This window comes from Silurus meridionalis, chromosome 6 (genome assembly GCF_014805685.1).
Source record: "Silurus meridionalis isolate SWU-2019-XX chromosome 6, ASM1480568v1, whole genome shotgun sequence".
NCBI lineage: Eukaryota > Metazoa > Chordata > Actinopteri > Siluriformes > Siluridae > Silurus > Silurus meridionalis.
This window is the reverse complement of record NC_060889.1, coordinates 13,510,468-13,526,160: the sequence shown is the minus strand read 5'-3', so window position 1 is coordinate 13,526,160 and position 15,693 is coordinate 13,510,468. Positions and strand designations below refer to the sequence as shown.

Genomic DNA, 15,693 nt, shown 5'->3' with positions numbered 1-15,693 from the left:
TTGGTTGTATAAAGAGCTTTTATTTTAGCTTTACATAGAAAAACCCACCCCACACAAACCAGATCCTTTTCTAGCTTTCTGTGACACAAGCATGTAATTGATTTCATATGTAAACCAGTTTTGATCGTTTAGCACAGAGCTCCAATACAAGATATGCCTTTCTTTAACAATCATTATATGAACATTTTGAACAAAATCTAATAACCCACAAACCTGAAGCCTTTGGGGATGGGGACAAACTACACTTTTTTTTCCCACCAATCTCTCTTAAGCACACACATACACAAAAAGAAAATCATCATCACACTGATCCAGAAGGTAATTTTCTGTTCATATGAAGTCATCCTTCTGTGTCTGGCTCTGGTGTGCACCACATGAAAAAGGTCTTGCGCAGATTTAACCCATGAGATAACCACTGCAAATGAGACATCAAACACAATAATAAACATGTGATGCTTAATACATTTTGACTGATTCATGAGAAAGCATGATATTATAATTTTTATATTTACAAGTGTTTGCCCAAGCATAGAGCAGCATATCAGAGTAAACCAAGCGCAAACCAGTGCTTATGTAAATCTACGTACAGTGTAAAACTATAACAGACAAGGGAGTCAGCTTGAATGCACATACAGTATCTCACAAAAGTGAGTACACCCCTCACATTTCAGCAACTATTTTTGAGTATTTTCTAAGAGGACATCATCTTACTGTCCTCTGAAAATAACTTAACATACAGCTATTATTGTCAAAATTGCTGCAAACAAGTGAGTACACCCTAATTGATAACGGCTGTACGTTTTTTAACCATGCAAAGTGTCCAAAAACATTTGCATTCATGTATTAACTGAAGGATCTTTTATTTATTTTATTTAATGTCTCCTTTCAACCAAGACTATATTAGTGAAATAAAAGATGAAAAGACAACTGGAATTATATTATATAGTGAGATAGGAGACTTACGGCAGCTTCATTCTCATGAACACTCGGGCCATGAAGAAGCTCAGCAGCACGCTCACAAAGCCAATGAAAAGTAGCAAGAAGCGGTTGAGTTTAGGAATATTTGGGGCATTGGAGCGGTCTAGAATGATGAAGCCGAGACCACCCATGGTGAAAAGGAAGCTGGATGCCAGACCCTCCATGATGTACTGTCCATTCACCCTAACAACCACACAGCATTAAAAAATTGTCAGAATGTGTTTATAAAAGTCTTACATACACACAGAAACCTGGCGCCATTATTTATGTTTATAAAACTCACCTGTAAGCCAAAAATGCCACAGGTCTCTGGTGACCGTGTTCATCAGTCATTGATCCCACACTGGGTGGCTCAACAATAACATCATAGATTATACCTGGAAGTAAATGACATTTAAATTAAAGCCAATTCAGCAAACATCGTTTTTGCTGCCTAATGTCACAGCAGATCACTTTACTGTCTCACAGCTTTAATTCAGTCCAGAGCTTTTGGTTACAATCTCTCTGAACTTTCTGTGCTGTTCTCTCTGTATTCCCATAGGTTTAATTCCATTCAGATTCCTCTAAAAATACAAATAGGCAGACTGGCTGTTTGTACAGATGACTGACTAGTAAATTGCCCTTAGTAATAGTACTAGTAGCAGCAGCAGTAACTTGTGCAACTTGTGTTACTAAAGTTAAATCGAATCTAATTAGTAGCAGCAGTAATAGCTTTAATAGTAGTATTATTGATAGTAGGAGAAAGAGGTTGGCGAAACAGAATTAGGATTGACAAAGTGATATGAAAAGTAGGCAGGAGCACAAGGAGATGCAGCAGCAGGTGAAGAGGGAGGTGGCGAAAGCCAAGGAAAAGGCATATGAGGAGCTGTATGAGAGGTTAGACACTAAGGACAGGGAAAAGGATTTGTACCAATTGGCCAGGCAGAGGGACCGAGCTGGGAAGGATGTGCTGCAAGAGCAATAAAGGATGAAGATGGAAATATGTTGACTAGTCAAGAGAGTGTGTTGAGAAGGTGGGTTAGAAGTGATAGAATCATGGAGATGTTTAGGAGAGATGGCAGTGGAGTTTTTAACCAGATTGTTTAACAAGATTTTGGAAGGTAAGAGGATGCCTGAGGAATGGAGAAGAAGTGTGCTGATACCAATCTTCAAGAATAAGGGAGATGTGCAGACCTGCAGTAACTACAGAAGAATTAAGTTGATCAGTCACACGATGAATTTATGGAAAAAGAGTAGTAGAAGCCAGGCTGAGAGAAGAAGTGACCATCTGTGAGCAACAGTATGGTTTCATGCCGAGGAAGAGCACCACAGAAGCATGATTTGCATTGAGAATGTTGATGGAGAAGTAAAGAGAAGGTCAGAAGGAGTTGCCTTGTGTGTTTGTAGATTTAGAGAAAGCATACAACAGAGTGCAGAGAGAGGAGTTGTGGTATTGTATGAGGAAATCAGGTGTGTCAGAGAAGTATGTGAGGGTGGTGCAGGACATGTATGAGGACAGTGTGACAGCAGTGAAGTGTGCAGTAGGAATGACAGACTGATTCAAGGTGGAGGTGAGACTGCATCAAGGATCAGCTCTGAGCCCTTTCCTGTTTGCAGTGGTGATGGACAGGTTGACGTACGAGGTCAGGCAGGAGTCTCCCTGGACTATGATGTTTGCGGATATTGTTATTTGTGGTGAGAGTGGGGAGCATATTGAGGAGAGCCTGGAGAGGTGAAGGTACGAGCAGGAGAGAAGGGGAATGAAAGTCAGTAGGAGTAAGACAGTACATGTGTGTGAATGAGGGGGAGGGCAGTGAAGTAGTGCGGTTGCAGGGAGAAGAAGAGGTGGAGAAGGTGGAGGAGTTCAGGTACCTGGGGTCAACAGTAAAAGTAATGGAGGAGTGATGAGGATGGACAGGATTAGAAATTAGTTTATTAGAGGGACAGTGCATGTAGGAGGTTTTGGAGACAAGTTGAGGGAAGCGAGATTGAGATGGTTTGGACATGTGCAGAGAAGGGACATGGGTTATATTGGTAGAAGAGTGCTGAGGATAGAGCCACCAGGAAGGAGGAAAAGAGGAAGACCAAGGAGGAGGTTTATGAATGTGTTGAGGGAAGACATGCAGGTAGTTGGTTTGAAAGAGGCAGATGTAGAGGACAAAGGGGTGTGGAGACTGATGATCCGCTGTGGCGACCCCTAATGGGAGAAGTATCAAGTAGAAGTAGTAGTGTCAGTGCTAGTAGCAGCTGTAGAAGTAGTAATAGTATTATTAGTGCTAGTAGTAGTAGTAGTAGTAGTAGTGCTAGTGCTAGTAGTAGCAGCAGCAGTAGTAGTATTAGTACTAGCAGTAGTAGTAGTATTAGTGCTAGTAGCAGCGCTAGTAGCAACAGTAGTAGCTATAAAAGTAGTGTTAGTACTAGTAGCAGCAGTATAAGTACTAGTAGCATTTTTCAGGTGATATGCTAATGCGCTAAAAAAAAAAAACGCCAGTTCGAAATCGCACGATTTTGCAGATGTAGGTGACTAAGCTAACTACAGTTTAGCTAACTACTTTAAACATTAGGAAGGTGCAAATTGTTCATGCGAAACACACACACACACACACACACACACACACACACACACACACACACACACATCAGGCTAACAGCAGTGTAACACACTTACCACCAGTGATGAGAAAGTAGGACACAATCACAACGGCGTACACAGTCATGGCAGAGGGCATGTGCAGCCAGGACGGCTTCTTCAGCTTGATATTTGGACATTCTAACACAGCAAACGGCAGGCCGATTAAAGTTTCCATAGTCCGTGTCCGTGTCTGTGTCCGTGTTCAGTCTCCTGGCCGGTGAGCGCAGCGCCGTATGAGCGACGTGTACAGGAAGTAGTTTAAACACACAGTATTCACCGCTGACCGCCACAATAAAGGACTCCCTACACTACCATCACCCGAATACTCTGCATCATGGATTAATAAACTGCAATTAAAAATGTGCATTTAAATGATATTTTTGCTCCGATGAGATTATGCCTAAACGTAATCAACATCAAAGTACCGTCAAATAATAGCAAATAATAGCCGGTAAATTGTGTAGACTCGCAGTGAAAGACAGGGATGTGCTCCATTCTACATCACTATCACTAATCCCTAAGAAGGGAGGAAAGCCTCTCCATACAGGCCTGTTAATACACTGATAAATAAAACATACCTAGGTTGGTATTAGTTACATTTATAACCAACAAAATTGGACATGCAAATAATGATAATATTAATAATAATAATAATAATAATAATCATCATCATCATCATCATCATAGTGATAATGATTTTGTAGCCAAGCAACTAAATTCTGATCCTGTTTGTTTTTTTGTTAGTTTTTTTTTTATTGCATTTGCATTCACCAGCATAACGATTTGATAACTTCTGTTCAGAGTTGGTGTGGAGTACTAGATTAGATTAGATTAGATTAAACTTTATTGTCATTACACATGTACAAGCACAAGGCAACGAAATGCAGTTTGGGTCTAACCAGAGTGCAATAACAGCAAGTGCAGGATATACAGTGTTTACATGATTTACATAAGTTAAATAGAATGGTAATATAGCACTATAAACAGTAATTTACAGACGTATATGTACTATGAATATACAGGTGAATATATATATGTACTATGAATATAATAGGTATTATAATACGTATGTGTAATATTTATTATATTATAATAAGTATTATGAATATAGTAAGTATTTCCAGCATGTCATTTTTAGGTCATGAACATGGTCCTGAAGAGGCCTGTCAAGTGTTGTGTCAGTATTGCTGAGATAGCTTACTTCCTATTTGGCAGCTTCTAAATCAAATTTGTTGGCTCATTAGTGGGAAGTAATAAAGTACAAATGCTTTGTTATTGTATTCAAGTAGATTTTTCTGGTAACAGTATTTTACTTAACTATTTATTAACTTTTTACTTTCACTCATTTAAACCAGACTCATTACTTTAGTTTTAATTTATTTGGTGAAATGTCAATATTTGTTCTTCTCATTGCGCAACGTGCATACGTTTTCAACAAATTAACCTATTTCCTGTCATTGGTGGCTTTTTACCACTGGTGTATCATTTCCTGGCTCTCACACACCCCAGACATAGACTAGATTACAGAAGTCAACAAGAAGTCTGGGGTTAACCGTGGATGAGACAGAGGGAGTCAGCGATGTAAACATGACTGAGAACAGACATTCCTGATCACCTGATCATCATCATCATCTTTTCTCTGCGTGTGTTCAGTATAGTGAATGTTCAGCCTGGATACATTCATTAGGTAAGAAAATGTGAAATTCATTTCAAATTAATATATTGAATAGGGCTAAACATGGCTGTATGATTTAGAGACAGTAGCATTGAATAAAATACAGGCAGCAGAGCTGGAGATGTTGAGGTTTTCGTTGGGAGTGATGAGGATGGACAGGATTAGAAATTAGTTTATTAGAGGGGTAGCACATGTAGGACATTTTGGAGACAAGGTGATGGAGGCGAGATTGAGAGGGTTTGGACATGTGCAGAGGAGGAACATGGGGTATATCGGTAGGAGAATGCTGAGGATGGAGCCACCAGGAAGGAGGAAAAGAGGAAGGCCAAGGAGGAGGTTTATGGATGTGGTGAGGGAAGACATGCAGGTAGTTGAGTTGAAAGAGGCAGATGTAGAGGACAGGGGGCTATGGAGACGGATGATCCGCTGTGGCGACCCCTAATGGGAGAAGCTAAAAGAAGTCGAAGAATTTATGTAAATCATCAAGACACCAAACGGAACCGTGTTTCCACACAGATGGTTGATGAGGTGATACCGAAGAAACAACCTTTACTAATTTAGGGCTAAACATGACTGAGAACTGAGACATTCCTGATCACCTGATCATCATCAACTTTTCTCTGCGTGTTCAGTATAGTCAATGATTAGTTTGGATACATTAATTAATTAATTAACAAAATGTGAAATTCGTTTTGGATTAATATATTAAATAGGGCTGTCAATATTAACACGTTAATGCAAATCAATTTTAACGGCACTAATTTTATTAACGTGCGATTAATGCAGCTCGGATTTCTGTTTGACCATTTTTATATTAAAAAAAACATTTTTAATCACTAAACATTTGTTTTACTGATGTGCCGTCTCAAATCAGCATTAAAACCCGCCGTAATGCACAATGAACCCTCTAGGGGTCGACAAACGCACCAGCGCATTCTTCAAGTCAAAAGTCAAGAGGCTTTTATTGTCATTTCTACTATACACAGTGGTACAGATTACATTAATCGAATCTGTAAAGGGTCTTCTTTTATTTGTATACACTTATCAACAAAACGTTGTGCTTTTGTAAAATAAAGACTCTGCCGTCTGTCGTCTCTCTTCACAGACACATAAATATAACAACCTGAATCTCAGTGAATATTTGCATTACAGACATAATAAATATATGAATAGAAAGCTCGAAAAGTCTACTTTTTAACCAATACAACCAATTCACATCGCAAACCAATGTTTTCTGATTATGTAATCTGTATGAAAATTAGTAAAGGTTGTTTCTTCGGTATCACCTCATTAACCATCCGTGTGGAAACACGGTTCCGTTTGGTGTCTTCATGATTTACATAAATTCTTCTTCTTCTTTCGGCTTCTCCCATTAGGGGTCGCCACAGCGGATCATCTGCCTCTTTCAACCCAAATACCTGCATGTCTTCCCTCACCACATCCATAAACCGCCTCCTTGGCCTTCCTCTTTTCCTCCTTCCTGGTGGCTCCATCCTCAGCATTCTCTTGCAGATATACCTTTTGTCCCTCCTCTGCACATGTCCAAACCATCTCAATCTCGCCTCCCTCACCTTGTCTCCAAAACAACCTACATGGGCTGTCCCTCTAATAAACTCATTTCTAATCCTGTCCATCCTCATTACTCCCAAGGAAAATCTCAACATCTTCAGCTCTGCTACCTCCAGCTCCACCTCCTGTCTTTTACTCAATGCCACCGTCTCTAAACCATACAATATCGCACGTTTTACCACAGTCCTATAAACTTTCCCTTTAACTCTTGCAGATACTCTTCTACCACAAATCACTCCTGCCACTCTTCTTCACCCACTCCACCCTGCCTGCAATCTCTTCTCCACTTCTCTAACAATTACTTTGCATTGTTGACCCCAGGTACCTGAACTTCTCCACCTCTAAATCCATAAACACACAATGCAACTCCTTCTGACTTTCTCTATACTTCTCCATCAACATTCTGAAAAGCAAATAATGCATCTGTGGTGCTCTTCCTCAGCCTGAAACCATACTGTTGCTCATAGATGTCACCTCCTCTTTCAGCCTGGCTTCCACAACTCTTTCCCATAACTTCATGGTGTGACTGATCAACTTAATTTCCCTGTAGTTACTGCAGGTCTGCACATCTCCCGTATTTTTAAAGATCGGTACCAGCACACTCCTTCTCCATTCCTCAGGCATCTTCTCAAAAATCCTGTTAAACAATCTTGTTAAAAACTCCACTGCCATCTCTCCTAAACATCTCTATGCTTCCACTGGTACATCATCCTCTTAATCGCTGCTCTCACTTCCTCCTTACTAATCCTATCGATTTCTGCTTCAACATCTCCACACCATCCAACCTTCTCTCTCCCATTTTTCTCGTTCATCAATGATTTACATAAATTAACACACATAATTACTTTAAAACATTTACAAGAATATTTTGTCTTCATGCTCTATGTTGAATTTGGTTTCACTAATAATAAACATACATTTGCATAAAGCATCCATATTTGTCCATGTTGATTAGTGTTAAAAACGTGAGAAGTATTCAAGGTACATTTAGAACAGACGTGCAGTTAAGTTAAGATTTAAGTGAGTTAACTCGTGAGAATGCACGCGATTAATCACAATTAAATATTTGAATCGATTGACAGCCCTACTATTAATATGATGTGAGGTTCACTAAAACAGGTAGTAGTAATGACTACTTATGTCAGAGCCTAAACTTCTTAACTTGAATTAAAAAAGTGTAGTTAGTACTCCAACTTTTACAAGTCTTTTAAAACAAATATCTGTAATTCTACTTAAGTAAAGGATGTGTGTACTTTTGCCACCTCTGCTCATTATGGGTAAAGCATTTAAATATTCAGCTTTCATTTCATAATTATTTGTGTTTACACATTTGGTAACAGACATTAGACTAAAATCCAAGTTTGACGATAATCTGATCAGGGGAAATTGACAGTGTGCATTGAAGTTATTAGGGGAATCCAGTGATTGTTTTCCATTTCAGACATATGGTTAATGACTGTAAACACAACTCCAAATTAGACCTAATGTGACAATAGTGTTGTCAGGACTTGGATTAAAATAGGTCCCTAAGACCATTTTTTTTTTTTTTTAAACCAAACAGTTCCAAGTGCTGCCATTAGCACATGGCATCAGAGCACAATGTAAATGTTTATCTAAGGAAAGTCAAAGTGGCACAGTGTAGCAATTCTGAGCTCAGAAAATCATCTCTTGATTTTGCATATTTTCCACATTTACTTCCACCACTTAAGACAGTGATGACTTCTTTTTAAGGCAGTTATGAGCAGTCCACATTAAACATTAATGGAGTAAGCATCACTAAATTATGTTAATTTCAGCAAAACAGCACCAAATTAATTATATTGGTTTGTTATTCCTACAAATCTGAAATTCATAAATACTCAATACAGAAACATGTTTCTATTCTACTGCTTCCTCTTGGGGGTGGGTGTTAAAAATAACTGACTTTCCTCTGCATGAATTGGTACACTTTACGCACAGAATCTAATATTAAGGTTAACTTACTTCGGTTTACAGCAATTCCAGAGTGACTGAATTAAACTGATGTCTGGAACATGGCTTTGCACTTAATAGGAAATGACCAAGGAGAGGTGGGGATAAATAAATAAACGTAACCCAGCTTTTGTACATGTTTAACAAACACTAAAAGATTAATATATGAAGCCTAAATGTTTTTCAATTGGATTAGTAATTAGCAGCAGAGTATGAGGGTTATTTATACATTTAATAATAGATAACAGGACAAACCAGTATGTTCTCAAACATTTATTTTATTGTCCAAACACTCATTTACTTTGATTTCTGACTTTGTGCCTGTGCCTTAAGTACTTTGACAACGATTTTCTGCTCCTCAATAAGGAAAGCACGCTTGATCCTGGAAAACATAAAACATCAATTAGTTCCACATTGTACAAAATAATGAAAAAAAGAAAAATATAATATTCTGCCAACGTTTAACCTGGTAACAATGATAAGTAATAAACGTATGACTTTCACCATTTATCAACAAAACTATAAATCATACTTGAGGCCCTGTACCCTGTATGTGCCTGCCTGGTATAAGATAGGGTAAAAAAGCTGCAGTGAGCCAGAATGCTCATGCACTCGATCACTAATATTCCAGCGCATCTAAATTATACTTATTCGAACACTGCTTATATAATATATATTAGCAATAAATTCTAAGGGCCAATTCAAACAAGGCATTTTTCGAACAACAACTTGTTGCAAATATGCATCCATATTAGCAAGTGTTATAATTTATTCCAGCATTTGATACACAAACAGTAAAGCCGTACTCTTGTTCAAACAACTGTACTAAAATCCAGCAAAATCACAATCATGAATTTCCTTACATAAAAGCATAATATACAATATACTGTGTAACAGTGCCGTTTGTATAGTAGTGATAATCACCAATCGCCTATGCATTACACACTGACTTTTCAATATCAAAATAAGTCAATGTCAGGATTAGTCACCTTTTCACATGCATTAGTAAATATTTTTGGCTATAGCTGGATACTTCCAGCTATGTCTACTAACTCTCCCAGATATGCTTACACTCAAAAGTTCATGAGAAGTGAGGCAGCCTGTTTATATTCCTGCTATAAATCATCTTTCATGACCCCGGCTCACCCAAGCATGGGATGCAATCAAGTGTATAAGCAATAAGAAAAAGGCCATTTATTCATCAACCGTGTATGTTGTGAAGCAGTCTCGAGTTAAGTCAACCAGAAATAATAATGCACTCCTAAACAAAGCAAAAAAGGTATATACTCGAACGAATGTGACATTGAAATGCTCGTACCTGTCCCGCACACATTTGGCGCACATGGAACCACCATAGGCCCTGCTAACATGCTTTTTGGTCTTTGAGAGCCTCATTAGAACCTGAGGTCTCACTGCACGAATCTGTTTAAAACAAAAACTCAGCATTTACAATTCTGAACATGTATAACAGGTACATACAGATTTATCAATATAAACAGCACCAAGAAAAGAGACATTTTGGGGTATATATAATTTAACGCTGAATAAATCTTCCATTACTCTACCACTTCATGTCCGATCAAGAATCAAATCACTGTGCAGAGCAATTCAAGGGCAAAAACCAAAGTGCACTTCCGAAAGCATAAATGATTGGCTTTTTCATAACCCAATTCAGATTAAACACTGACCAGGTCACAAATGAAAAATAGGATTGGGTTTTCACTGGGATGCAAGCCCAATCCCATTTTTCATTTGTGACCTGGTCAGTGTTTAATCTGAAAGAAAAATAAGACCTGTGGGTGTCGGTGGGAGCTGTAAATGTTTACTGTGCATAGACACCCACAGGCCTTATATTTCTTTATGTGTAAACAAAAATGCATTATACAAAAAGAAAGTTTAGTATACCAAGTGCCTTTGCTTAGAAAAACCAAATCCTGTTTAGGTTTTAAATTTGAAAAAGGTTGTACAGGTTGGTCTTAACCCTTAATTCTAAAATAGTTAGTGAACCTTATTTCTGAAAAGTTTTTATTAACTTATTATTGAGGTTACTATAGGTTTTCATACATAGTTTCCATACACAGGGGAATTTTCTTTGCAAAATGTCTTCCAAAAGTTTTTCTACTTGGTGTACTTTCACACAAACTCTTTATATATTTAAAAAATAATAATTAAAAAAAATAAATAAATAAACTAAAAATAAAAAACACCTTTGACAAAATATATAATTGAAATCACTCTCATGGTAGGATAAGGACACTGTCACTAGCTTGATGTAAGTTCACAAAGAAATGGCAATCATGGTGCTTCGTAGACAACCTTGTGCCCCCAATAAGGGAAGTAAAAGGTCCATATAGAGTATATAAGCAAAAACATAATTGTATTTTCCCCTTTATGCAGGAGACTTGAAATGCTCTTTATGCTAACATATTTTGACTATTTTAATAGCTACAGGTGTCCACAGCTCCAAAACAGAGGACCCCTGGCCTAAACCATGTACGCATCAGTATAGTGGACTGACTTGTCTATGTGCCTGGTCAGTGGACCTTTGTTTAAAGCCCTAAAAATATTGTTGTGCAAAAAAAAGTTTATTTCTGAGTATTGGACAAATGTGAAATAATTACACGTTTTGTTATTGTTTTTCCACACCATGTCACAAAAACGGTCACATCCTGAGTGCTGAGGTGTAAACCAGCTCGGCACAATGCAATACTTACACCACGCAGTCTACCGGGGCAGATTCCACATGCTGACTTGGGAGCCTTGCCAGTCTTCTTGGTGTACAGATACACAATCCGGTTACCGGGGGTCCGGGATCTGATGGTGAAACAGAAATACTGTTCAATAAATTTGCTACACATTCCTGCAACTTTTTCACCATTTTTTGTAATCACAATGACTGATTTGGTGGTAATTTCCTGAAACTTCCCCCTAAGTTTGATGCCACATTACATATAGCACTAAATATACAATCTCACACTACACGAAAAAGACAATACATAAAACTTGTTTTTGCCCCCAAATTCTTACACATTGAACATGCAAACACTGCAAATATGCACAAACAGGTGTAATAATTCACAAACCACTAATTGAACAAAATCTTTGGTCTTAAAAGCAGGTTAACAATCACACACACACAAAAAGTAAGAAATGAACTGAAGGATGATCCATAGCCTAATTTGATTATTTTGCAGGGGGAAAAAATGGCTAACTACGCATCATATAAAGCTCTCCAAAATGTTGATATTTCCCCGAAATTGTTTTACAAGCACAAAAAAAAAATGTCGGTAATCTGTACAAAAACAAAAATCCATGACAGGGTGGCGTGACACAACCTAAAGCCAGATTTTACCAATGATGTGCAGAGTAATCTCAGTTCATCCATAGACGCTTTAAATTCAGATTTCACCACAATGGTAGTATTGATAAAAGTCCTGATGAACTAATTGTCCATGGAGAAAGTGCTGTAGTGTGACATGATTGAACGATTCAGTTAAAGTCCATGTTTGGTCCATCAGTGCTGCTGTATTGGTGTAAATGACCGGTAATGGGGGTAAAGGAGTCTCACTCACAGTCTGGTCTTGTTGGAGGTGGTGTTGTAGGACAGCCTACGGCGGTAAGTCAGGCGCTGAACCATCTTGACCTGGGGAACGACAAATACAAGCATATTTATTTTACAAAATGGCTTTACCCTTTTAAGTTAAATGTTTAATATACACAAAAAAACATTGCTCAACAGTCGCACAAAACAACTGAACATCGTTAAATGTCTGCTAATCAAAATACGTTGCCTTCAGATTCTCTCAAATACTGTATTACAGACTCACCGTGTAGTTTTACATCATTTACAAACACGGAAATATTGAATTGTATAAAACCCGGGAGCGTATATTAACACAAGGGCCTTGAGTTACACCGGTTTTAGCCATCTAGCTCACATTTACGCTAACACTAACACAGAAAATAAAACCCTCCTCAACACAAAAACCGAGGCAATAATATACATGTTTATTTCTTTGCACTCTTAACAATATATTTCATCAAAATTATTTGAATAAAAGGCTCCAATACTGAAGATTGCATGCGATATTTTTTTTGGTTTCCTTCGCGAAAAGACAAAATCCTCCATACCTGGGTATAACCGAAACGGAAGAGGAAGGCTGAGAGTCAGGGTGAAAGTTGAAAATCCTTCAGCGACCGGAAATGGTGCGTTTTTGGTGTATTCAAATTAAAAGTGCGTTGAAAAAGAGCCATATTGTATATTAACTGAACGTAGATTAAATAAAGTTTCTTAAAATGGCTTGTAAAATGAATATAAGCTCAATGAATGGCCCTTTGTTTTATTTTAAATAAACCAGCTGGTTTTCAGGAACGCCACCAGCTGTTCAGCAAACAAGACTCAGTCACAAATACTTGGGTTCCCTCTCTAGATAGTACACTGTCCACTTTAATATAAGCATCTAAACACCTTCGACTTTATTCAGTTATAAATTCAGCCAATCACGAGACATTATTCAAAAAAAATATTCCTGTTTATGGCTGACAGAACTGGAACCTAATGTGTTCTTCATTGGCTGTTGCTGTAGCTCATCCCCCTTAAAGTTTAATGTTTTGTGCTGCTTATATGCTTTTCCCGGTTAGTTTTTACACTAAAATGCAAGTTTTAATGTTTGTTTGCTTGCTTTTTGAATAAAGCTAATTGGGGAAAATATGATTCATGTATTAGATGCACATCATGTAGACTTGCAAAGTTGAATACCTGATAAAATGTCTAATACGTGTAGGTATGTGCTAGTAATCAACTAGTCAGAGTGTGTATTTGAGTACATTTGAGTTTAAATAGTGTACAGAGTCAAGATTTGTGTACAGCCTTGTAGCTTAGAACCTAACCAGTGCTTTACCAGAATAAGAGAGTCACTTATTTATCTAAGCATTAGCTCTTTGTAATAAATGTGTGAACATAACATGAATGATGAATTTACTTTTTAAATTTTTTTTCTGTAAAAACATTTATAGCAACTTTTTTTGTCTTCCTAAACAATAGTGAAATGAGATTTGTGTTTCACAAAATCTATGAGTATATATAAATTAGGAAGCTCCTTGATTTCACTGATTGCACCGACAGGCCCTAAAAGATGATGGTGGGATTGACTGGTTTATGATTTACAGACTGATGGAGGTGGGATCAAAAATCAGGGAAGCTTTAGTTAGAGTTTTGAAGAGTCTTAAAATCTTAAATCTTAAATCTAGGCTGAATAAATTCCTCGCCATGCCAAGGAATTATCTAATACATTGAGGTCTGTAAGTATAGTTTTTGATTGAACTAATAATATTAAGATTAATAATAAAAAATGACTTACTTAGAATATAATTTATAAATCACAAACCAAAGTTCTTGGATATATTATTGATTATTTATTATATTATTTTCTTTGTTCTGACCAGTCCGTTGGTGTGAATCCATTTAAATCAGTCCTCACTAGATCTAAAACGTATAATAAAGCTCCAAATACAATCATCATCTTTTGCTGGTGAAAAGTTCAGGAACAACAACCTGTATGTCTCAAATATAGACAAACGTCAAGTCAAGTCAAGAAGCTTTTATTGTCATTTCAACCATATATAGGTGATATATAGGTATAGTTAAAATATATTGCGAGTCTATGAAGGTAAGTAAAAAAAAAAAAAAGAGCGATAGAGAGTTGGCTCCTGTGTTTGCACAAATCTTATATCAGGGGTCCCCAACCACCGGGCTTTAGATGCTTATGCCAAGTTTAAATATAAGTGAACTTTTATATTTCTAACAAACAACAAAATTAAATTGAATTGAAATTTCCGCACTTGTTGCAGTCATTTTTTCCCTATGCATCGATAAATGAAGCTTTCATGAATGCAAAATGAAAATTTTGCATTATGGCATTTCCCTTTTTGATTATATGCTTTATGTAATAATTAAATTAGAAACTAAATCGTATAATATGTACACTTGGCAAATATACTATGCATGTTATTGTGCATGATAAAAATTGGTCTAAATAAATAAATAAATAAATGTCTAGCACAGTGGCCCCCAAATTGTATTATTATTTTTTGCACCAAGGACCAATTTCACACAAGACGATTTTTCCATGGAGCGGGTGTATATGTGTGTGGGTGCAGGTGTGTGGGGGGTATACTAGTATACATATTATGTGTGCTTTAGCTCTATCTTGAATCTACTCTCTTCTGGTAAGGTAGGATTCTAACTTTGTATATCTATTTAACTCAGTTGATTCTAGAGTGTTGGTCTGTGCTTATTAGTTTGGTCAGGTGATTAATCAAGGGTAGTTTCAGTCTAACTTGAGGTGTGAATTGTGGGCAGGGCTTACTCACTTATATTGAAGGTGCCCCGTAGGTAGTCCCCACAAGTAGGTAGCCCCTTAAAGCCAGTAACTCTTAGTATTTTTTAGAAAGTCTTATTTGTACTTTTTCTTTCTTTTTTAAAAAACACATTTGATCTTAAACTGGGAGATCAGTCATGTGCCTCAAACCCATCTCTGTAGTCATCTCTTACAGACACAGACGTTCCCATCCACAGAACAGATGTCACATCGCCAGTAACCTCATCTACCCTCCCCTGTTGTCTCAATCTCAAACAGCGGTGGCAGGTGGGCTCTGGAATTGTCAGTCTGCTGTAAGGATAGCTGACTTTATCACAGGCTTGGCTTCCCACTACACCTTTGACTTTCTGGCACTTACTGAGACCTGGATATCCCCACAGAACACTGCTATACCAGCTGCTCTGTCTTCTGCCTATGCTTTCTCTCACTTACCAAGAGAAACTGGTAGAGGTGGTGGTACAGGTCTACTTTTATCACGGAGATGGTGTTTCACACCTCTCCCTTTGTCT

General features: G+C 37.6%; 2 protein-coding genes across 2 annotated transcripts; both read right to left on the bottom strand.

Moving 5' to 3' along the window:
* On the bottom strand, nucleotides 1–3,842 carry ostc (oligosaccharyltransferase complex subunit). The gene is made up of 4 exons (XM_046851833.1): nucleotides 3,626–3,842; nucleotides 1,262–1,355; nucleotides 964–1,161; nucleotides 1–415 (listed from the first exon to the last, which is right to left on the bottom strand). Exons 1-4 carry the CDS (start codon nucleotides 3,762–3,764, stop codon nucleotides 397–399), a joined length of 450 nt encoding a protein of 149 aa, XP_046707789.1. The 5' UTR covers nucleotides 3,765–3,842; the 3' UTR covers nucleotides 1–396.
* A 5,220-nt stretch (nucleotides 3,843–9,062) lies between these two features.
* On the bottom strand, nucleotides 9,063–13,015 carry rpl34 (ribosomal protein L34). Its single transcript, XM_046852796.1, has 5 exons — nucleotides 12,936–13,015; nucleotides 12,377–12,447; nucleotides 11,519–11,618; nucleotides 10,123–10,226; nucleotides 9,063–9,186 (listed from the first exon to the last, which is right to left on the bottom strand). The coding sequence occupies exons 2-5, from the start codon at nucleotides 12,439–12,441 to the stop codon at nucleotides 9,102–9,104; spliced, it is 354 nt and encodes a 117-aa protein (XP_046708752.1). The 5' UTR covers nucleotides 12,442–12,447; nucleotides 12,936–13,015; the 3' UTR covers nucleotides 9,063–9,101.
* Between the last annotated feature and the right edge of the window lie 2,678 nt (nucleotides 13,016–15,693).

Excerpts from the sequence above, each read along its gene's own strand:
- ostc (XM_046851833.1), bottom strand. The coding sequence starts at position 3,764 with ATGGAAACTTTAATCGGCCTGCCGTTTGCTGTGTTAGAATGTCCAAAT. Across the intron at positions 1,356-3,625 it reads CTACTTTCTCATCACTGGTG|GTATAATCTATGATGTTATT; the intron begins GTAAGTGTGTTA and ends ATTTACTTCCAG. Across the intron at positions 1,162-1,261 it reads GTGGCATTTTTGGCTTACAG|GGTGAATGGACAGTACATCA; the intron begins GTGAGTTTTATA and ends TGTGGTTGTTAG.
- rpl34 (XM_046852796.1), bottom strand. The coding sequence starts at position 12,441 with ATGGTTCAGCGCCTGACTTACCGCCGTAGGCTGTCCTACAACACCACC. Across the intron at positions 11,619-12,376 it reads ACCTCCAACAAGACCAGACT|ATCCCGGACCCCCGGTAACC; the intron begins GTGAGTGAGACT and ends TTTCACCATCAG. Across the intron at positions 9,187-10,122 it reads GCCAAATGTGTGCGGGACAG|GATCAAGCGTGCTTTCCTTA; the intron begins GTACGAGCATTT and ends TATGTTTTCCAG.